Source organism: Urocitellus parryii, chromosome 3, assembly GCF_045843805.1.
Source record: "Urocitellus parryii isolate mUroPar1 chromosome 3, mUroPar1.hap1, whole genome shotgun sequence".
Taxonomy (NCBI): Eukaryota; Metazoa; Chordata; class Mammalia; order Rodentia; family Sciuridae; genus Urocitellus; species Urocitellus parryii.
In genome coordinates this window covers 58,677,538-58,702,497 of record NC_135533.1, presented here as the reverse complement: position 1 = coordinate 58,702,497, position 24,960 = coordinate 58,677,538, and the positions used below count along the sequence as shown (strand labels likewise).

At 36.1% G+C, this 24,960-nt stretch overlaps 1 protein-coding gene across 1 annotated transcript in view; it reads right to left on the bottom strand.

Moving 5' to 3' along the window:
• Ccdc146 (coiled-coil domain containing 146) overlaps positions 1-24,960 on the bottom strand; it is a 103,935-nt gene that overhangs the window by 43,322 nt on the left and 35,653 nt on the right. The window contains exon 2 of the mRNA XM_077795972.1: positions 1,000-1,082. Coding sequence (XP_077652098.1) covers positions 1,000-1,082 — 83 coding nt within the window. The remainder of the gene's footprint in view (positions 1-999; positions 1,083-24,960) is intronic.

The following is a 24,960-nucleotide window of genomic DNA, read 5'->3' as shown; positions in this document are numbered from 1 at the left end:
ATTCACTCTTCCCTCTGCTTCCACCCTCAAAGTACCCTACAGACACAAGACCTGGGCATGTTAAGAACTAGGGGCATTGGTTGGGGATTGGCAGAAGAGGATGACTGGGAACTGGTGGGATGGAGCTTTTGATGAATATATCATATAAGGCTCTGAGGCAGGAGGTGAGGAAAGGAAGGAGGTGGCTTATGAGTGTTAAGAAACAGCAGCAGATTTGTCCCTCTCCTTGTTTCTCTACTCCCCTACCCCCTTGATTCCCAGTACCTAATAGCAGGTACTTGGAAAAGCTCCTGAATCATCATTCTATGGAAGCTTCTTCTGGCCTGCTGCTGACCTGGTCTTGGCTAAGGTGAGTAGCCTGGCATAGGAAAAAGAAGTGAGAAGTAAAGACAGGCATCTTGGCAGATGTAGGCTGGGGTCGTCATAGAATCTATACCTCTGAGTGGGGAGGAGAGGTGGGCAGGAGTCCTACAGGAGTGTTCTGCAGCACAGGCTATCAGCATGCCACCAAAATCCCCTTGTCTCAAGCTTCAGTATCACCAGCAAGCACTTGCATACCTCTATCTCCAGCTATAAAAGCTTGCTTGACTTCTCCAAGGGCAAGCTAGAAGTTCCAGGAACGAATCTCACTGGGAACAATCCTTTAATCAATGAGGGATGGAAAAACTGGTAGTAAATATTCCAGTTTTGTTATCCCTCAGTGGCAGATTCTGAGGTGCATTCTTCATAGTCACTCAGAATGTCCTCTGTGAGACTACACCCCAGTTGCCCACAGTGTAAAACCCACAGAATGACCCACCCCAACTAAACTCCTTTCCCAGTCTCACTTCCCCACTCTCCCATGATGCTTTTTTGAGTCATTTCTGAGACTACTTGAACTCAATCCTTGTCTCAGGGTCCAGCTTCAGGGACACTATCTTTGAACTGAAAGATAGGTCCTGTTACAGGTAAGAAATATAGATATGATAAAAGACATCTCCACGTTGGTAAAGAGCTTACCTCATCACGGTGTCATGCAGCAAGGTGTACTTTGCTTTTAATTCTGCCATTCTGGTTCCAGGAATTTTTCCCATGGCATGTAACTAGCAAAGAGAACATAAGTACACCATTAGCTGTCACCCCCCTCATGTTTAAGCAGAAGATAAAGTGACATACTAATATCTTACAAAATATTTCAGTTAAACATCTGAGAGGGTACACGTGAGGCAATATAGCTTACTCTAAAGATATTGGGTATTTAGAGAAAATAGCTAGTTCTATTCTGCCTCCAGTCTCTGTTCTTGGACAAATCTTTTGACTCTCCAGGCTGTGACTTCTTCATCTGGAAAGTGAAATAACTAAATAAAATTATTTAACTCTAGAAGTATATTTCTAGGATTAGCAAACAACCTGAATATTATAGATTACTAGGATGGCCATTTGTAAATTGAGCGAAGCAATGATTAAGTACCTATTATAAATAAATTATTCATTCTTGAAAATATTTTATGAGATAGGGATTATTATCTCCATTTGAAACTACAGTTTTGAAGAGTTAAATAGTTTGTCCAAGGTTACAGGTAAAATGCTAATTGAGACAGAGGCAGGATTTAAACCAGGTGGTCTAGGTCAAAAAACCCACATCACTGTCCTAACCTGATGGATGCTTCTGCCTCTACTGTCAAAGCAGCAAGGAAACTATCCAATATAAACAGAGGTGTTAGTTTATTCCTTCTTTTATTTCTGGTAAAAAAAAAATTTGACTTGCTCTCTGAATAGCATGATAATTAGTTAATAACATCATAACATTAAACACCAAAGTTTTACCTTATTAAAACCACAACACAATGAGTATTTTGAATTAGGTTTCACTTTAAACTGTTACTGACATAGTATCAAAAAGCAGAACTAGGGGCTGGGGCTGGGGCTCAACAGTAGTGCACTTGCCTGGCATGTGTGAGTCACTGGGTTTGATTCTCAGTACCACATATAAATAAATAAAATAAAGGTCTCTCAACAACTAAAAATTTAAAAAAAAGAACTAAAGATTTGTGTTTCAATATTGCTTGAATCCATCCACTTCCTCCCTTTCTCTGAATCCACTAGTCCAAGATACATCATCTCTCAACTAGACTAGTATGAAATTTAACTGCTTCCCTAACTCCCCCTGTGCCTTCTTCCACTCAGGAACCCCACCCATCTACTTTCCACAGAGATCTTTTCAAAAATCAAACAAGGTCTGTTTTGCTGGGTGCTCAAAACTTTCAAGTGGAATAAAATTCGTGATTCATGATATTCAAGATCCTGCGGCCCTGCATGACCCTGCCTTCCTCTCTCCGTCTCCTTCCACAGCATCCTCTTCAAGCTCACAGTGCTTCTGTCACACTGGCTGCCTTTTCTTTCTTTCATAGATCTCTTTCCTTTTCTAACGTCTCTGAATTAGCCATTCTTCACTTTTCTCCTATTTCATTCCAACTTTTTCTTCATGCCTCAGGCTAAATATCAATTTATGAAAAGACCTTTTCTTACTTCCAAATCTCCTTCACCCCAAACTCTGTACTTTATAAAATATAACACCTACATTCTTTAATAATAAATTTAATTTTTTTATTGTTAATAACCATTTGTTTTTTTGTGCCTTTATTTTTGCAATTTAACACATGGTTATAAGTCCCTAGAGGAAGGGGTTTGGGGCACCTTATTCTTCATATTCCAGGTGCTCAATAAATTGTTTATAGTAATTAGCAAGTGAATAAAAGTAACTGACAAAACACAAAGAGTCTACACAATGAGGCAACTGGTCTCTCTATCCAAATCAGAGTTGAAAATGTTAAATACACTGGAACTATCGCTTCTTTGTGAAAATGTTAGAGATCTTTCATGAGGGCCTGGGTTTCACTCCCACAGCCCTCATTTTTTTAAATCCATGGATGGAATAGGGTGAACGGGATCTTAAAGACCTTTTAAAGGTTTAAAATACATTCAAATGCCACCTTAAATCATAATTTATACATACATTTTAACTGAGTTACTTTGGTAAGCTGACAGTGTCACATTTTATAGTTATTTAATTAAGCACATTTATTTTGGTTCTACATATTTTTTTCCCTGTATTTTTGAGGCATTGTATAACTTATTTCAGGACTCAGACATTTTCACTGGTTTCTGAAAGGATGTTGTGCCTTCAAAGTCTTGTAAGTAAAAAGTACATAAATACTATTAATAATTTGCATATCGTGAAAGATTTCTGGGGAAAGTTTAGGCAAAGGTAAGCATTCGAGTGTATGTTAATATACATGTGTATGTACTATGAAGTAGGGGCCAGCCTTATAACTAGCCAGCTGACGAGCATCGAACCACTGGGTAAGTTAACTATGGATTTATATGTTTAAAAATACATACAGTCTTTAGTTTGTTCTTAAAATGGAAAAACCATTACTTCCTATCCACTGTTCCCTTGCATAAGAGAAATAGAAATGAATATGACATAGGCCCCACCATAAGGTAAATCAGTTTGAAGAGAGAAGAAATGACAGAATACTTCACCTATATTCAGGAGTTTTATTGTTAATAACTATTTAATTCTTTGTGCCTTTATTTTTTGCATTTATTTTCTTTGTATTGTAAGTTAAAGCAAATAAATAAAATTATAAATTATAAACCACTTCCAGAGATCAGGAGTGCTAGAATGGTGGTGTGAAGAACTCAAATAATCCCTCCCTCAAAGGCATATTGATAGAACTCATCAAAATAAGCTAAGTTGGGCTAGGGATGTGGCTCAAGCAGTAGCATGGTCGCCTGGCATGCATGCGGCCCGGGTTCGATCCTCAGCACCACATACAAAGATGTTGTGTCTGCCGAAAACTAAAAAGTAAATATTAAAAAATTCTCTCTCTCTCTCTCTCTCTCTCTCTCTTACTGTCACTTTCTCTTTAAAAAATAATAAGCTAAGACAACAATTTAAAGCCTTTGAAAATTGACCTAAGGGTTTGCAAGAAATGGAAAAGCATTTATTCAGTGAGAGACTGGCATTTGAACCATGAACTACTACATTACCCCTAGAGCTCTATGTTGCCCAAGAACTATTTCAGGCAGGTTTGATAGTCAGTGAAGTGCCCATCTCCCCACTTTTCTATTGCTCAAGATCTACTCTAGGTGGGCAGGATAGCCCTAGAAAACAGTAGCACTCATCCACCCACTCTTGGTTTAGTATGCTGGAAAAGTTTTACCAGGTGGGTAGCTGCAGCTGCTTGGTAGTACCTATTCCCACTACCAAATGTCCTGTTCTACAGGAAGAATTCTGGGCAGGGCAAACAAGAAAGTTCCTGCTCAGTAACAGAGAAGGCTGGAGGCTGGGCAAGTTGTGAATATTTGCAGCCCTGCAGCCCTGCCTTTGGTTTTAATAGGAACATAGTTTACAATATCCATGGACCAGAGAATTATAAAAAATAATAGATATAACAAGAGTTAAAAGAGGAAGCTAATATCTTTGTGATGTCAGTAAAGGCAGACCAGCAGAAATATAACAGAGAACTCAAGGCGAGAGATGGTCAAAAAAGCCCTACTAAAATTCACTCAATAATGGTGAACTAAGAAGCTATGGAAAAGCCAGAGGCGGGACCAGAGAGGGTTTTCTACTCTACCAGTCCCTGTGTTAAAGTGAGGCAGATAGGTACACTCCCTGAACTTTCATGGTGGTCCCCAAACCATATGGAAAAGGATGAAAACCATACAGGCTTAGGGAACTTAAGCACAACCCCTGACCAATCAGTATCTAGCCACTAGGCTAGAGTAATCCAGCAGCAGCTCCCAGAAAGTCAAGCTTAAAAATAACAAGGAAAAAAACATTTGAGCAGGAATATCAAAGGCTGCATACTAGGGAAGAAACATAATTTAAAGAATTAGTTTGGCCAAATGACTGAACAAGTGAACATATGAACAATAACAAAAGCAAAATGTCAATACAACAAACACAGAAGGATCAGAATCCAGAATTGTTATAATATATTGTAAAAAATTTACAATTTTTAATAAAAATTTATAACACATGCAAAGAAACAAAGTATGATCTCCTACATAGAAAAAATATAAAGAAACAGAAATTGCCTTGGGAGGATATGGATGTCAGATTCAACACAGATTTCAAAGAACTTATTATAAATAATGTTTGAAGAATGAAAGCAGTATGATGACAATTTATCAAATAGAGAATATCGATGATAAACAGGAATATTTAAAATGTTTAAATTGAAATTCTTCAATTGAAAATTATAATAATTGAAATTTTCACTGGAGGAACTCAACAATAGATTTGAGCAGGCAAAAGAATTAGTGAACTTGAAGACAGATCAGTAGAGGTTATATCATTTGAAAAAAAAAAGAAAAAACATGAAAACCCATGAGCAGATCCTTCCAGAAGTCAAGGACACCATAAGGTCTACCAGTTATGTAGAATGGAAGAATTGTTGAGAAAGAGGACAGAAGATACTTGAATAAAAACTTTTCAAATGATGAAAAACTTTTCAAGTGATGAAACACATTAATCTATATATCTAAGAACTCAACGAGTTCCAAATAGGGCTATAACTCAATGAATATCTGAATAGGATAAAAAAGAAGATATTTACACCCAGACCCATCACAGTGATACTATTGAAAGTAAAGATTAAAATCTTGAAATCAAGAAAAGCAAAAATGAACAGGAAACAACACCCCCCAGAAACAAAACAAAAAAACAGGAACTAAAAAAAAAAAAAAAACCAGTCTATTATTTACAAGGAAATCAGTTTAAAAATAATAGGTAACTTTTCGCCCAAAACAATGGAGGGTGGAAAGCAGATGGATGACATACTCAGAATGAAAGATAAAAACAAAAATTGTCAATCAAGAATCTATACATCAAAAGTATTCTCAAAAGTAAAGAAGAAATAAAGACATTCTAAGACAAACCACAGTGGAGAGAATCATTGCTGACAGATTAGCCTTGTAAGAAATATTAAAGCAAGTTCTTTAGGCTGAAAGTAAGTCACATCAGATAATACATCAAATCTACATGAAAAAGAGTGTATCCAAGCAAATTTCAAATACATGCTTACACAAAAACTTGGAATCACTTAAAATAATAAAAAAGGAAACAGGCTAAAGCCCATCAATTTATGAAGGGACAAATGAAATGTTGTATATCCACACAAAAGAACATTATTCTGCCATAAAAGGGAATGGAGTCTTGATACCTGCTACAACGTGACTGAACCTTGAAATCATTATATGTTAATGAAAAGAGGTCATTCACAAAAGGCCACATATAGTACAAAGCCTATTGTACAGTGTCTATGTACAAATGCCTATACAGAATAAGCAAATCTAGAGAGAAGTAGATTTAATGGCTGCCCATAGACATAGTGGCTATGGAGAATGGAGTGACTTAATGGGTGTAGGATATATTTATTTATTTAAATTTGGGGGAGTACCAGGGGTTGAAGTCAGGGGTACTTGACCACTGAGCCATATCCCCAGCCCTATTTTATATTTTATTTAGAGACAGGGTCTCACTGAGTTGCTTAGCACCTTGCTTTTGCTGAGGCTAGCTTTGAACTCACAATCATCCCAGCCTGCCAAACTGCTGGGATTAAGGTATGTGCCACCTCTTTTGGCAGATTTATTTTTGCGTAATGGAAATATTCTAAAATTAGAACATGGTGATTTCATGATTGTATATATTAAAGACCACTGAAAACAAGAGTGAATTTTGTGGTATGGACATTCTAACTCAGAAAAACAAACTTTTAAATGTAAATTGTTAGAAATTAAGATTTTCAGTGTAAAATCAAAGAAATTAGTGAAAACACTGTAAAGTTAAAACTGAACTGCAAATACTAGTATGAACTCATAATCCAAAACCAAACCAAACCAGCTTAGCTTTGTTCATTAAAATGGTCTAAAAACAATGCCACATTAGCAACAATGAACAGTCCCTAACACCCCCACTGTGGTCTTTAATATGATCGTGGTCTTTTATACCTCCATTAAAAGAAACCAGCAAGTGTCAGAGAAATGACTGAATTTAGATCTGACACAAGGAAGATACAAAGTGAAGCTGACACATCTGGGCCAGAAAGCAAGTACTGTGTGTAGAGTATGATCTTCTACATATGAGTATGTGAACATACAGAGATCTAGAGGATAAGAGCTAAGGTGTTAAAATGGTGCTTTCTGGGTGGTAAGTATGTATTGCTTTCATGTTTTTATTTTTGTTTGTTTCTATTTCCTAACAGTTTGGCAACACAATAGGTATTGCTGTCAATAATGTTTATTAAAATATGCTTGAAAATGATTGCTTTACACAATAGGAAATAGAGCAGAATTTGGGGCGGGAAGGTACTGGAATCTGATACAAAATTCAGATACAACTAGATTATAGCTCTGACTTAGGGACTGCTCAGCTTTATTTCCTATAAATGGGATCCCAGCTTTAAATTAAAGGTCTGAAATGTAATGGCAGGTGGGCCAGCAAGGCATGTTAGCATATTTTATGACCATAACAAAGCAGAATATCTACACATTTCCTCTTCTGTTTGGTGTTCCCATCATTCCACTGGCCTTTGATGTCTCAAAGGCCAAGAAAGCTGATGGGGAAAAGCATCTTATTTGTTTTTGCAATTTCTGCCCAAATCATAGATGTCACAGATGTTTAGAAATAAGACTAATAAACAGTTATTTGGGCATCCTCTAATAAACACAAACATTTTAAAGAGAAAATGGTAAAAACCAAACTATGAAGAGTGAATTTTCCTCCTTAAAAAATATTAAAACATCATAATCTGGTTCTTCAGAAAGTAACTATTTTTTTTTTTTTTTTGTCAAGTTGCCAACTGTCCGAAAGCAGGTCTGCCCCTGGTTAGAAACTCCAGATTTGGTGCTAATAGATGGAAATGCTTCACTCATACACAGTGTAGACATGGAAAAAAAATTATTGTATGTTCATACTGCATGATCTAAGTTAGGCAACCAAATTTGTCATGTTTTAAAAATGCAGAATCTAAGGAATACAGCATAAAGGCCAATCTTAAATGGTCAAAGAATATACACAACAAAAGGTTAGATATAAAGTCAAAAGTTCATAAATACAATTTCACAATAGATGCTTGTGTTACTGAACTGCCTTTTTGGTAACTGTGACTCGGAGGAAACATTTACACTAGAGCTGAAAGTTTAACAAGAGTTCATGATTCATGGATGACATGGAATAATATGGAAAAAATTTCAAAAATGGAAATTCTAGGACATTCCAAGGAAAGGAACAGCTCTGTAAGAGCTTTTTTACCAAGTGAGCTTATCTACAAGGGGGTCATATGAGGAAATAATTAGGTGTTCATGTGGGCCTGGGCAGGGGAGCTGGCCCTGTCAAAGGTGGCTGTGGTTGTTAGCCTGTCTCTTCTGGCCTCTTTGCTATTATCTACTGGTTTGATCTCCTTTAGATATAGCAAAACCTTGAAAGCACAAATCCTTACTACCTTCATTTCCCTCTCACTCTTGACCTCCTTCCTTTTACTGCTAGAAATAAACAACACAGCCATTTGAAATGGCTTCCAAACACAATTGGGCTCTCACCACTCCTTTGACATTTTCTTTAGTTGTATATCAAATTTTGTTTTCTCACTCACCTAACTCATTCACCCGAAAAACCCGGGCCACCTGAACTCATCCCAATATCAACGGACCTATTTAATAGCACCACCTTCCAGTAACTTCTTTCCCCACATCTCAAAAATTAAGTATTTCTTTTTTCTTGGTTATGGCCAACCCATCCACTTGCTCTCACATACTATTCTCCTACCCCTTTCTAAGATGGCAAATCATCCATTATAGTTTGTCTCCTCTATAATCTCTACTTTTCCCTTTTTGCTGGCTCAGAGTAGTCAAGTTCATGACAAGTGGACTTTGGTTTGAATTCTAGCTCTGCTACTTTTTAACTACATAATATTGAATAATATTTAACCAGTCCATGCCTCAGTTTATTCAGTTGTAAAGGAGATAAAAATAGTTCCTATTTCATAAGACAATAGTGAACAAATCAATATATGTATAGTGGTATATAATATCTTAGTACACAAATAAGGGATTAGTCATTATCAGCTTTTTATTATTATCCTCAACCTATAAATTTGCTCATATCTTTTTTATATTTATTTTTTAGGTATAGTTGGACATAATACCTTTATTTATTTATTTTTATGTGGTGCTGAGGATCAAACCCAGGACCTTTCATGTGCTAGACACGCGCTTTACCGCTAAGCCACAACCCCAGACCAAATTTGCTCATCTTTCTCATTTAAAAAACATGAGCCAGTGGTGGTGGTACACATCTGTAATCCCAGATACCTGGAAGGCTGAGGCAGGAGGATCACATTTTAGGCCAATGTGGGGAACTTAATGAGATCCCATCTCAAAATAAAAATAAGAGCTAAGATGTAGTTCTGTGGTAGTTTGCTTAGCATGTGCAAGGCCCTGAGTTCAATCCCCAGTACTGGAAAAAATAATAAGCAAAATAAAATATACCCTGGAAATTATGCTCCCATCTAACTACCCCTTTTCTGTCTCCTTTTCAGTCAGTTCTCACACAGGTAACTTGGTAACAGTTTGATCCTTCCAAGGTTTGCTTTTAACATTTAAGAGGTCCAGAACAATCTTATGTGTAGCAATACTTTAGTCCTCCTGCTGAATGCACACTCTTACTGAATTCCCCCACATGCTATTTGGGTTGGTAGGAACATGACCTATTGCTGGCCCTGCGTGAGTTCTACTTTCTGGAAGTTCTTCCTCCTGCCTGATCAGTATCCCTACATGCATGCCTTGATCAATATTCAGGAAGTCCTCTATAAATATCTGGAGCTATTTATGGAGCTCTTTCTTCTTAACTGTGTCATTTAGTCAACTTGACCTGTCTGAACTCTAAACTCTGTCTTTTGAAATCATCAACAAGACCACCTGCCTCTGTTTCCCTCTGTATATTATAACCCAGAAAATCTGGGAAGTAAGATAGGCAATTATGGGTTTCCCTTCATTATTTCCCTCCTCTCCAGGCATCATTGTGCTGTGTGGTCTGTGGTTAAAATTCTGAAAAGGAATATTTAATATAATTTGATCCATTTTTTTAGTTAAGGTAGGAGGTAAATATAGTTTCTATTATTCCATATTGGTTGCAAATGGAGGTCCTGTACCTTTTAATTATTAAATTCAAATGATATTTCTCTGGCCTTATCTTACTTAAACATTTTGTGATATTTATTACTATTGACTTACTACATTTAATTATTTCTGGAAGCCCCCCTCCTCTGGTTTCTGACATACATTACCAGTCTTTCCTTATTCTTATTTTCTTTCCTGACCCTCCCTTTAAAGGTTGTGTTCTCAAGGATTTGGCCCTCATTCTGTTACTCTTTTTAAATAACTTACTTTCCCTAGGATCCCTTACTTAGTTCTCACAGTCTAAACTACCACCTACATCCTGATGATTCCCAAACAGAAGGGTTTGTAGGATAAATGTCATAGAACAAGCTCTATCGGACTTTATTTGGGCAGAGGCCATGTAAGACATGAAATGCCTTCTAGGCCCAGTGCCGGTGAATATTTGTTAGAGGGAAATTTGTATTACAGGGCATTTCATCTATAGATTCTGTTGAATTAAATATTGTCAAACAGTTTCATAGAATGAATAATCCATAATGTGCCATGCACATATCCTTATCATTTCTTGTTGAGACCTTGGCAGTCGTCAACTTCCCGGGCTTTAGGTCTTATCCTTCTTGGGTCTGTCCTATGTGCTACCAGCAGACTACTCTATCCAAACCCAATTCTCATCTTGCTTAAAACCCTTCAAAGATCTCATCCCTTCAAGATGGAGCCTAGATTCCTTACATGGTCTACAAAAGGTCTTCCTTATCCAGCAACTGTCCCACCCTCCGCAGTCTCCCATGACCATTTCAGCTCTGTAATACCAACTGCAGATCCTATGGAGGGTAGAATAATGCTAACGCAAAGATGTCCATGCCTAATCCCTGAAACCTGTGGATATGTTACTTTATAGGGCAAAGAGGTTTCTGCAGATGTGACTAAGAGTGTGGACCTTGAGAAGTGAGATATTATGGACTATCTGGAAGGGTCCAATCTAATTAAATAAGTCATTAGAAGCAAAAATTTTTGTTGGTTGAGTTTGAGAGATGAAAATAAAGGAGGAAAGACTTGAAATGAAGGAAGTCCTTGACCCACCATTGTTGGCTTTGAATATGGATGAAAGTCATCATAAGCCAAGAAATATAAGTGGTCTCTGGAGGCTAAAAAGGTAAAGTACTGGAAGTACCCCTAGGACCTCCATTAAAGAATGCAGCTCTGGCCACACATCAATGATAGACATCTGTCCAATGTTGGATATCTAACCTACAAAGTCATGAGATGATAAAATTGGTTATAAGAGACTCAATTTGTTGTGATTTGTTACAGAAGCAATGTAAAGTCAATATAGTCTGTAAATGATGTCTTTGCAATTATATGCCTTCACCTGCAATTTGTCTCTTGTCTACTCAGAGCATTCAATCTTCCTTTAAAGTATCTCATGGTCACCATCTGTGATTCCTTCAAGTGAAACCACCAGAGAAAATTAATTTCTTCTTTCTGTTTTTGTATTTTGAGATACATCTATTATTGTATACACTGTGCATTATTATCAACATTTTTAAATATGTCTATGGCCCTTCATGCTTGATAGGAACCTTGCTGTATTCATCTTTGAGGTCTAGTACTCAGCTTGTAAATTCTCAATAATTTTCTTTAAACTGTTGTTCATTTAAACTTATAACTAGGGATATATTTGGAAGAACACATTTTTATTCAGTCATTTCAATTCTAAGTAATCTCTCTAGGTAAATGTAAAAGAGGAATAAAGCAAAGTATTTTGGCTACAACATGGGCTTAGAAGAGCAGAGAATTGCTGTACAAAACTGGCTGCCTTGCCCACAGCTTCTCCTCTCCTTTCTGTATGGTTGGCAAGGTTCACAGGATGCACAGAGAGATCTGGGACTGTTCTTTCACCACAGCTGTCTGGTTCCTTCTTTGGTGGCCCGCCACAGGAATGTGAGAGGAAGGCCAGAGGAGGCAAACAGGACCTCCCAAGAGTTAAGGTAACAAATTCAAAGGACATTGTGGATGAACAATGCAGGTGCCTAGCTATATGGGTAACTTCAAAGTTAAGTTACGATAATTTAAAATGTACAAATAACTAAAAGCATGCTGATGTACATACATGTCCATAAGTGTCATTCCTGTTAAAACATATTTGTCCTTTTGAAACTGCAATTATTTGGACTTTTAACAATATTTTAACCCTTATTTAACAGATCTCTACCTTCAAAGATCCTGGCTTATTTTTGACAGGAAGTGAGCCAGACTTAAATCCAGATACCTCCTTAAGAACTTCAAAGGGTGTACCAGTGACTAAAAGGAAAGAACCTAACATGACCAAAGCCATGAAGAGTATTCACATGAGGGTCAGAACAAAACTGGGGTTAGGAAACACAGCCAGGTTAAAACAAGTGGAAGACTAAAGTCACAATAGAGGAATGAGAAGAGTTGGAGTGGAGGTTGGAATTTGCATGAGGCCCAGAAATTCTGTTGATGTGATTCTAACCCATCAGCTTTTAATTCTTCACATGCAGAGCGCCTCCCACCTCCATGCACATGTCAAGGAGCTGAGTGGGTTTAGGCAGTGAGAAACCTAAAATAGAACTTGGGCCATCTCTCAGGCAAGGGTTGCAAATGTATGAAGAAGATGTGCACAGCAGTCATGTTTATTTCACTTTGTAAAGGATGAAAGTCACTGCCCTGTGTCCTGAGAGGCTATCACTGTAAACATTAGTGAATCCAGAGGACAGCACGTTGGGGCTTTCAATGTGCCCCAGTTCTAGGCTGTGACAAATTCATGCAGAGGACATAGGGTGCTCTTCACTTTCAGGTTTTGAAAATGCTTCTTCCCATAGTGATCCTGCCAGTATTTATCAATAACAATTTATTAGCATGGAGGTGACTTGGAGTGCCTTCCACTTCCCTTCCTAGCAAGCAGCCTGTGATGGATAATGATGCCTTTTGTTGCTACATAGATGTGGTCTTTAAAAAAGAACAAAAACTGAAAGTTGCAACTTCAACTTCTGCATTGATACCATAAAATGGAACTTGAGAACAGAAATGGAAGTGTTTGATTTCCACTCATGCTAATTCTCTGCTAAGGAGGCTTTAAATCCTGGCAACATATTTGGATCAGCCATTGACTTTTTGTTAAATTTATTCCCAAGCATTTTTATTTCTGAACCTATTGTAAATAAAAATTTTCTTCAATTTCATATTTTAGATAATTTATTGCTTGTGTATAGAAGCCAATTTATTCACTAAAACTACTACTTAACACATAGAGACTTCACATCAGAACCCTGGTATAAGCCTTTTCGTGGTTTCTGCAAATGTCTGGAGCAGAATATCTTTGACTTTCTTGTTTTCTTGATGTATCCTGGAGCTTCTAGAACACTAACACTAAGGTACTAAAAAACTATTTAATGATTGAGGCCCCTATATCTCAAACATTCCTCTATGAGAGCACTCATTCCACTGCACTGAAATGCTCATGTCTGTCCACCAGGGACAAAGCTCTCTGAAGGCAGGGATTATTCTAGGGTCCCAAGAACCTTGCAGGGTACACAGCACACAGAGAGTGCTCAGCACATGTCTGAAGAATCTATTGGTATGCAGCAGGATGTGTGGTGGTGCTATGAAGGGCCACCCACTTCACTGAAGGAGATCTCTCTGTGTGGCTTTCTTTCCATATGCACATGTGAATTGAGCCAAATTGATCATCAAGGGCATCATGGAAGAATATTAAAAAAATTAGTCACAGAAGCAACATCAACAGCCTGAAAGGTGTGTATCTGTGTCTGTGTGTGAGCAAAGGGAAAATGACATTAACTTAATTATACACTTCCCAAACATAGAGTGGAATGAACAAGCATCAAATATTTTCTCCTGAAAGCTTGCTTTCCAGGGATAGCCCTTAACTCAACATAATATACCTGTCCCAGGATACATAACTAGGCCCATAGTTACTTGATACAAATAACTTCAGTAGATAGGTAGGCCAAACTTAAGAATCAGAAAGATGCTGGGTGCAGCTGAGGCAGGGGAATCTCGAGTTCAAAGCCAGCCTCAGCAACTTCATGAGTTGCTAAGCAAATGAGTGAGACCCTGTCTATAAATAAAATTAAAATAAAATAAAAAAGGGCTGGGGATGAGGCTCACGGTTAAGTCCCCTGAGTTCAATCCCCAGTAAAAAAAAAAAAAATCAGAAAGATTAAAAAATTCCTTAGTAAAGCAGAAAATCCAACACCTGAAATGTTAGAGTACCAACAAACACTTCTTATGGAGCAAGATAGCAGAATTTTAAAATAACTCATTGAGTATTATAAAGTGTTATATTTAAACCTGTGGTTACTCAGAATCTTTTAGTTTATATACTAATATGAACCAGTTGGCTGTCTTATAAATTTCTTTTAATACTGCAATTTACTTGTAACAGAAAATAGTTATTACCCATGGCAATTACATAACAGATTATCCTGTAATTTCCTCAGAAAAGGGTGGGATATTCAGAAATTAGTAATTTTCCAAGAAATTTGTTTTTTATGGTATTTAAGAGACATGGATAGTTCTTTAACTTATCTTAATTTCTGAAAAAGCAGAGAAAACCATATAATTTTAACTTTTTTACTTGATGCCAACTTTCATACTCAAGCAAAGTAGAAAAAAAATTTTTTAAACAGATTTAACAAACACATCTCCAAGCACAGCTGTTTCTAGTTCACAAAGTTGACTATTACAAAATATTTTAATGTGTTTTCTGGCAAACACAAATAGCTTCATTTCATGGAAATGCCACATTTCCAGTTATTTCTGATAGGTTATAACTGTTTAAGGATATAAAACCATTTCTAAAGATTTCTTTTTAAACATTTTTTAACCTTTATTTGTTTGTTTGTTTTTATGTGGTGCTGAGGATCAAACCCAGTGCCTCACACTGCTAGGCAAGTGCTCTACCACTGAGGTACAACCCCAGCCCTCTACAGATTTCTATGTCATAAAAACGACATGTATTTTTAAAGATGCAAATGCTAAGATACACCTTGATCCATGTCACAATAGTATATTTTTCACCAGAGATCACAAATTAGCAGCCAAACAACTCAGCCAATGTTTTGAGTATGCACTTTTTTTTTAAATTAGAAAATTCTTTAGCAACATTTAAAAATTCATAGCTTCAATTTAAAAATTATTACATTTGAGGACACTAGGTTTGTATTCCAATGTCGTAATCATCAATTGGTATTTAACAGATTAACTTTCACAGGTACTGAAAGAGCCTGCTTCATTTTGCTCTACTCATACAATGTATGCAATCATATATTAAGACTTAGTCTCATCTGTGTTATTTTATGGACTGTAGAGGCATTTGAAATTAGGACTGTGTTAGCTAGTTAGCTAGAAAAATACCATTCAACTGATTTAAACAATAGCTCCATTTCTAAAACTCCAGTATAAGCTTTTTAGAATGTCTTATCCCTTGGGCTAGTATGTTCTCCCTAGCTTATCTCTGCACCTATGTGAGTTTAAGGCTGTATGACTGCATCATCTGAAGTTTTGAATTTAATGCTTTAAAGCTTCAGGGATTTCCTTGCTGTTTTTCCATAATTTTATTCAAAGAATTATAAACATAGTCTGATGCTTTGTTAACTTCAATATTTAATAATTATTTATATTGAACTATTGTGCTGCTTGGTTATATTGACACGTATTTTCAATTCAATAAAAATATACCATGGAACAACAACAACAAAAAGCTACCAGAGATTAGAAAGACACTATGAGCAAAGATGTGGGTCAAGCTAAATTTTGCTGGAGCTGAAAAACAGGAAACATTCAGTTGACATAGAGGACTTTGCCTTATCTACAAACATCCTTGCAGCCTACAATCTCTTTGGTGCTGTACTGTATAACCTGACAGAGAGGTAAACTGTAATTTTTGAGATAAGTGCAGATAAATTCTGAATAACTACACTCAGAAGTTATTTTTTTTTTAGAAGATCTTCAAACCAAAAAGGAAGTGAAAAACCAGTCATGTAGTCAAATGAGAAAATCATTTCCAGGCAAGCCAAGCATCAGCAAACTAGGGATCCTCAAAGGGTAGTTATAAGGATTAAAATAACTTATTCAAAAACTTCACAAGTTCTGACTTCTGGTAAGATGGAAGACAGACCATTTCATTCAGGTAGGGACTATGTCCATCTTTTTCACCATTGTGTCGCCAAGGTTCAACCCATGTGGAACTCATAAATACTTGAATAATTAAAAGATAAAACTACACATGAGTACCTAGGAAATAATAGTCATTCAATAAATATTTACTAAATGAATGAAAAATTCAAGAAACAAATTATTCAACAAATATTTATCATATAAATGCATAAAAAGTATACATTAATAATTCTTAATAATTCACCTCTTATATCTCGTTAAATAAAATGTTAAGTGCTAATTTTCTTTATTGAGAGATTGCTATGTGTCACATATTATTTTAGGTGCTTTACGTGTTGTCCCATTTAATCCTCACATCAACCCTGTGAAATAGGCATTATAATCCAAAACTTATAGAAATAAAACAAAATTTAAGATGGTTTAGGATGAGCAAGGTCACAAAACTGGCCCGAGGCTTTGCAGGGATTTGACCACAATTCTATTCTGCACTTCTCTCAATTTTAAGTGAGTTAGAGAAACTCAGAAATGAGTTTTTAAGATTTTACTGATGGCATGGAGACAGTGTTCAAGACATTTAGAGAATTTTAGGTAGTTCAGTTTGAGAGGCATAAGAGACCCTGTGGGGATAAATGATATTCATACAAAGACAGTATGTCAAATTAATATTGGATATTAAGGGCAGAAGATGTGTTAGCTAGTAATAGTATGAAACCAAGAGATCCTAGTCAAAATTAATTTTTTTAAAAAAGAGGAGGTATTATATAATAGTATAAGTATAAAAATAACAATTATAAGAAAAGCACAAGCCTTTCTAAATTCCAGGAGCTATCTATGAGTAAAGAAAGATCTTCATGAATATAAAGGATAAACCTTTAGAGTTGTATAGGGGAGAGAGGAACAGGGCAGAGGAGTTAGAGATAGAAGTTAGAATTCTTTGAAAATATTTTATTCATAAACATACTTTATTATAATCTAGAATACTATAATACTGAATAAAATTAAAAAGCAAATACTAAAATTTGGAAACAAAAAAAAAACATAACTGTGTATCAAGTTGGTACATCACCGCACAGAGAAGAACCATTCCAATTTTACTATAAATCTTAAATAGGTTATATTCTTAGGCCTAAAACTGTTTTCTTTCTATGATCACATTGTTGTTGGTGGCATTATTCTGAAAAAGTTATGTGTCCACTACGGAATAAGTGAATGAGAAATTATATTAGTGTCATTGAAAACCAGGATTTTGATGTGTACAAAAGAGACACAGCTATAATATTAAAAAGGTTAAGTAAATTTCTGTATTGCCAACTTCTAATTACAATTTCATAAGGTATTTTATCTTTTAAAGAATTATTTCCTAGTTCTGTTCATTAAAAAGGTATAGATATAATGAGCACTCTAGCAATAATAAATACCTCTAGTCCTCAGATTCTAGTCTCCAAGTATCATTTTCCACTAAAAGAAATAAGGCTTTTTAGGATAAGTGACTGGTTCCAGGTCTGGAGATCTGGAGGTCTGGGGCATGGAAACAAATGAGTGTTGATCCTCTTGCCATACCAGAAAGCAAAACAGCTAGCAAAGGCTACCAAAATCATGCAAAAATGGGTCAGGTTGACTGTCAAAAGATAATAACTTCAAATGGCTGGAATACATATGTTTAAATAAATGAGTTCACAATATATAAGCAAGTTGGGGGGTACACACTTTCTTCTAGAGGAAATTAATCAATTAAGAATTTTGAAAACAAGAAAATCAAGGGAATGAATCAAACATTTAATATGCCTTTCCTGCAAGAACTCTGTCCCTGGACAATCAAATAGTTGACAGGAAGTGTCTGTTTTTAGAAGGGTTCTAATTAATAAATGAAAAGGAAACCATAGCATTAAAATATTGTTATTTGTACTCCCTAATCAATTAATGGATCTAGACAAGGATCATCAATGGTGGGAGACATCATCAAAGGGGAGATGACTAGCACTGTTGGCTTTTTGAAGAAAGTTCACGGTATATACCTTAAAAGCATACTTGCAAAAAAAAAATAGTAAGAAATTTAAATGTGACCTGGATCAAGACTCTATGACATAAGCATGGATGAAGAAAATGTGGTTTATATACACAACAGAATATTATTCACCCTATAAAAGGCAAATTGTGGCTCAAGTGGTAGCGCGTTCATCTGGCATGCGTGCGGCAGGGTTCGATCCTCAGCACCACATACAAACGAAGATGTTGTGTCCGCCAAAAACAAAAAATAAATAAATAAATACTTTAAAAAAAGGCAAAAATCCTGTCATTTACAACATGTATGAGCCTGCATGACATTAAGTGAAATAAGCTAGACATAGAAAGTTAAAACTACATGATCTCGCTCATATGGAAAATAAAAAGGTTAATCTCATAGAGAGTAGAATAGTGGTTACCAAAGCCTGGAGTTGTTGGGGGTAGGGATTGAAGAGCTGTTGGTAAAATGATAGAAAATTTCAGTTAGATAGGAGGAATAAGTTTAAGAGCACCATTGACTTGGAGACTAGAATCTGAGGACTAGAGGTACTCAGTTAATGCTAGAGTGCTCATTATATTTATACCTTTTTAATGAACAGAACTGGGAAATAATTTTTAAAAGATAAAATACCTTATGAAATTGCCAATTAGAAGTTGGTGATATAGCAAATTTACTTAGCCTTTTTAATGTCATAGCTGTGTCTCTTTTGTACACGTCAAAATCCTGGTTTTCAATGACACTAATATAATTATTCACTCACTTTATTCCTTATTGGATACACAACTTTTTAAGAATAATGCCACCACCAACAATGTGATTATAGAAAACAGTTTTAGGCCTGAGGGTATAACCAATTATGAGATTATGAGAGTTATTATGACAAGGTGACTACAGTTAACAATACACTGTATTATTGAAAAAATGTGGAGAGCGGATATAACCTATTCTCACCACAAGACTGTGTAAGGTAATACATATGTTAATTAACCAGACTTATTCACTCCACCATGTTTTTATATTTCAAATCAATGGCTAAACATGGTCAATATATATAATTTTATGTTAATATAAGAAATAAAATGAAAAAATAAAGAAAAACATAGGTAGTTATGAATCTGATTGTAATATTAGAAAGAAAATATAAGGAAAATATTAATACAAAATGCAATATCTAAGGATGTCTACAAATCAATACTACAATCAAAAGTTAAATTTGACAAAAACAGGCAAACACTTGAAATACAAAGTATCAATAATATAGACGTATAAAAAATGTTTTACAAATAAAAAACACAATAGAAGAAATGTCATGACAATGTAAGTCACTAAAAATACATCCAAATAACTAATAATTATTACCTAATCTCACTAATAATCCAGGAAGTTAAAATGAAAGTAATTAGTTATTTTTGGCATATACTTTTGGAAGAATTTTATAATGATGGTAATATTATTTTACTGAATTCATGAGAAAATGAACACATATACTTTGGGTGAGGATTTAAATATTTAAGCATTTTTTTTCTTTTTTAAAGTAGACTATGTGGCAATAAGTTTTAAAATAGATGCCTTAAGTGGATATATGCTTTTAGTTCATGAATTTCACTTCCAGAATTTTATGTTAAGGAAATAATCTATAACTGCCCAGTGAAATGTGTGTGTATTGTGTATGAATATATGCCTATGTTTATATACATAGTTTTGCATATCTATATAAAAACAAGAGGTGCTGTAGCATTAATTATGGCAATGAAAATTTGAAAATATAATTATCCTCTAATAAGGACTGGTGAAATAAAATATGTTATTTTTACTATGCACCTGCTAAATATGATCAGTTTAAGTGTCATGAAAAAACATGAGTTATAAAAGAATATTCAACTGACAGTACCAGGATGTGGAGCTGCTAAAAATATTGGAAATACAATGTAAAAATTCTCTTAATGTAAAAGAAACACAAACCCTGTAATGAAGCAATTCCATTCCTTGGTAAATACCCCACCAAGAGGCATACACACTTATACCAGGAGATGTGTACAGGAATGTTCAAGTAGTATTATTTACAATAAATGAAAATTGGAAGCACTCCCAATGTCCATTAGGAATATAATGGATATAGGGGTATAACCACACAATAGAAAAATACACACAATAATGATGGCCCTCAGAAAAACAATGTAAAGTGAAAAGATCCAGACACAAAAGCATGTATTCCATGTGATTCTATTTATATCAAGTTTAAAGAAAAACAAAGGTATGTTGCTTAGGAGTACATACTTAGGTGGTAAAACTGAGAAAACAAGAAAACAATGGACATAAAAATTACTTCAGGGTGAGTAATTTTGGGGCATTTCTGGGAGCTGAGACTAACACTGTTTAGTCTTCAACCTGATTGGTGGTTGCTGAAGTACTGATCTGAATCATATTTTATATTTTGGATATTTTAATATACGTATATACCTCACAATTAAAAGATTAAAAACTAGGGCTGCAGTTGTAGCCCATTGATAGAGCACTTGACTAGCAGGTGTGAGATACTGGGTTCCATCCTGGAACCACATTAAAAAAAATAATAAAGGCATTGAGTCCATATACAACTAAACAAAAATATTTAAAAAGATTAAGAACTATTAAAAGGTGGTCTGTTTTTTATGAAACTACACAGACATGCATAAATGAATGTATTTATATTCAAAATTGGACACATATGTAAATATATAAATAGATGTGATATCTATATAAATATATTTATATAATTTATACTCATAAATGTTGAGAAAAATATTCTAAAAAGCTAAAGGTAGTTTCACATTCAACAGCAACAAAGACCAAACAGCTCAATTCAAAATGACTAAGGAATAGAATAAGACATCTTTTCAAAGACATGTACGGTGACCAACAATGTGAAAAAGTTCAACATTGTTAATCAAGGAAATGCAAATAAAAAGCACACTGATATGACACTTCATACTCATCAGGATGGATATTTTACATATACATAAAAGAAAAGACCAAGTCTTGGCAAGGATGTGGAAAAATTGGAACCCTTTTGCATTGGTAAGACTATAAAATGGTGCATCTGTGGAGATTATAAGATGTTTCTTCAAAAATTTAAACATGGAATTATTATCTGATCTAGCAATTCTACTTCTGAGTATGCACAGGACACAAAAGAATCAAAAGTAGGAATTTGAACAGATATTTGTACACCAAGATTCCTAACAGCATTGCTCATGATAGCAAAAAATGGGACCAACCTGAGTGTCCATCAACCAATGAATGAATAAAGAAAATATGAGTACATATAGAAGATTTAAACTTGATTGCTATGTCTTACCCTGTACAAAAATCAACTCAAGAGAGATCAAAAGTCTAAATGTAAGACCTGAAACTCTGAAGCCACCAGAATAAAATATAGGGGAAATATTTCAAGACATTGGTACAGTCAATGATTTTCTGGATAGCACCTAAAAAGCACAGGAAACAAAAATGAAAATTTACATCAAATGTAAAAACTTCTGCGTAGCAAAGGAAACAACAGAGTTAAGGGACAACCTACAGAATGGGAAAAAATATCTGCTAGCTATTCATCTCAGACAGAGTTAATAACAGGAATATCAAAGGAACTCAAGAAGAACAACAACAATAACAAAACCCCAAAGTAGTCCAATTTAAAAATGGGCAAATCTGAACAGGCATTTCTCAAAAGAAGAAATAAATGACCAACAAATATATGATAAAATGTTCAATTAGCCATTAGGGAAATGCAAATCAAAACTTCAGCACGACATTATCTCATCCCATTATCTATCAAAAACAAAAATTAACAAATGCTGGTGAGAAAAAGGAACTATTATACACCATTGTTGAAAATGTAAATTAGTTTAGTGTTTTAGTGCCCAAAAGACCTGACAAGAACAATTAGAAGAGGAAAAGTTTATTTGGAGGCTCATGGTTTCAGAGCAATTCATAGATGGCTGACTCTATTGCTCTGGGCCCAAGTATGGCAGAACATCATGGTGGACGAAAGCAGCTCAGGACATGAAAATAGGAAGAAGAAAGCTCCATTCACCAAGAACAAAACATATCCCCTAAAGACATGCCCCACAAAGACCCACCTCCTCTACCCACACTGAATCTGCCTATAGTTACCAACCAGTTAACCACTTTTAGGAGATTAATTCACTGATTATATTAAAACTTTCATATTCTAATCATTGCCTTGAAACTTTCTTGCATTGTCTTACACAGGAGATTTTGGGAAACACCAAACTTCTAAACCATATGGAGAATGGTATGGATGTTTCTCAAAAAACTAAAAACGGGTATACCAGATGATCCAGCTTGTATATAATATCCAAAGGATATCTGATATCTGGATATATATCCAAAGAAAATGAAATCAGCATACCAAAGAGATACATGCATACCACGTTTATTGTGGCACTATTCACTGTTGAGAGCCACAGCCAAAGGGGCCCCAGCAAACTTCCAGCTGCCAGCTGATGATTGGCTCACAGAGGCCCCAGCAACATCTAGCTGATTGGCTCCTCTGCAGTGATGCTCATTGGGCTGTTTCCCTGCCCTTTCAGACCACAGAGCTGCTCATTGGGGGACTTTTTTGGCTCTGCCCATACGACCCAGCCAATCGGCCTCAAGAGCAGGAGGATTGTGGGAGGTGGTGAGGCTTGTGGTTGAGGGAGAGGTGGCAGTTGGGCTCTGAGGGTTTTTCCTGAGGAGCTGTTTTGTTTGGCCTGTGTGGTTCTAAAAATAAAGTTAGTTTCTTTTGACAAGTGGCTCCTGAATTGTGCCCAGCCAGACTTCGGCAATTCACAATAGCTAAGATGTGAAATCAGCTCAGGTGTCCATTGATATATAGATGGATAAAGAAAATACAGTGTATATACATAAAGGAGTATTATTCAGCCATAAAGAATGAAATATCCCTAGATTTCCAAGATGGTGGAATAGAGGAGTCACTTTCCTAGCTGCTCCATGGCACAAAATCAAGAAAGCAGATAGGCAGCTTCTCAGTAAGGTGGGTGAAAAAGAAGGGGGGACTTTACTGGGAATTAATACTGGACATTCAAAGCAGATTGGGGATTCAGGAGGCTGGATATAAAAAGGAAGAAATCCCCCATGCCACCACCAGCATTAGCTGGAGCCATCCTGCCACAAGCAAAGTGGAGGGATAAGGGAATTAAAGGAACGTGCATTTTCAGGGGGCTTGTGGTGTGTCTGGGCTCAGAGAGATCAGAGTTCAAAGACACTGTGGACTAACCTGAAAGGTGAGGTGCACAATATCCTTGGAAGGGAAAGAAGCTGCCTCTCTTGGCTTCCCAAGGAGAACAGAGGAAGGAGCCATTTTGCAGCTGCACTGTGGAGTCCAGCAGCTGTGGGAGTGGATTCCTGGCAAACACAAGCTGGGTCCTAAATACAGGCCTGTTAAACTCACACCACATGACACAGAGTGAGCCTAAGTGACCAGGAGAAAATCAGACACAGAGAGGAGTTCACACAGGGGAATACAGTTGTGGAAACCCACCCAGCTATTCCTCCCCTTGACTCCAGCAGCTTGGAGGACCAGCTGGGAGGGCCTTGTCCAGCCAGGAACTCAAAAGGCTGGGGGAGGGAGTGACCAAGTTTGGAGGCTGAACCCTAGAGACCTGGAAACACAGGGTCCACAGGTGACAGGAGGGAACAAATGGTTGCCTCCTCTGCTGCAGGAGTGGAACCTAGGGGAGATTCCTGTGGTAGTCTCCCCGTGTGGACAAGCAATGCTGGACCCTGGAGTGTGCCGAGTTAGAATCTAAGGACCAATCTAAAGATTCAGTGAAGAACCTGTAGCCTACATAGGCCTCGACCCCACCTACAGGAGCGCTGCCTATGGGATTTCCTCTCACACTCCAGTGACCCCACCATCAGGGTGCAGCAGACATCACAGCCCATCCCACCCCACCTAACCCTGCTGAGGAGGGAGGCTGAGAAGTTTTTGAATTCCAGTGGAAACAATTTAACTTTCCATGGAGAACTCCTTTTCTTCTTTTTTCTGTTTAATTGTGAACTGAATGGTTCATGACGCATACATATTTGTCTCTTTTCTCATTTCTAGCATTATTTGAAGGCAGTTATTTTTTATGGCTCAGTTTTTTGAGGGCAAGAATTTTTTATGTAATTTTTTAAAAATTTATATATGACAGCAGAATGCTTTGCAATTCTTATTACATATATAGAGCACAATTTTTCATATCTCTGGTTGTATATACAGTATATTCACACCAATTCATGTCTTCATACATGTACTTTGGATAGTAATGATCATCACATTCCACCATCATTAATTAACCCATGCCCCCTCCCTTCCCATAAAACCCCTCTGCCTTATCTAGAGTTCATCTATTTCTCCCATGCTCCCACTCCCTATCCCACTGTGAATCAGCCTCCTTAGAGGGATGTTTGATTAGTAAATTTTAGTTTTATATTCTTTTATTATATGTGTATATATTATACATATACATAATATTTATATATTCTAACTTATCTGTTTCCCTTGATTCTCTTTCCTTTTTCTATTAACAACAAAATTCTTTTTCTCTCTTTCATGCTTCTAATTTTTTACTTCTTTTTCT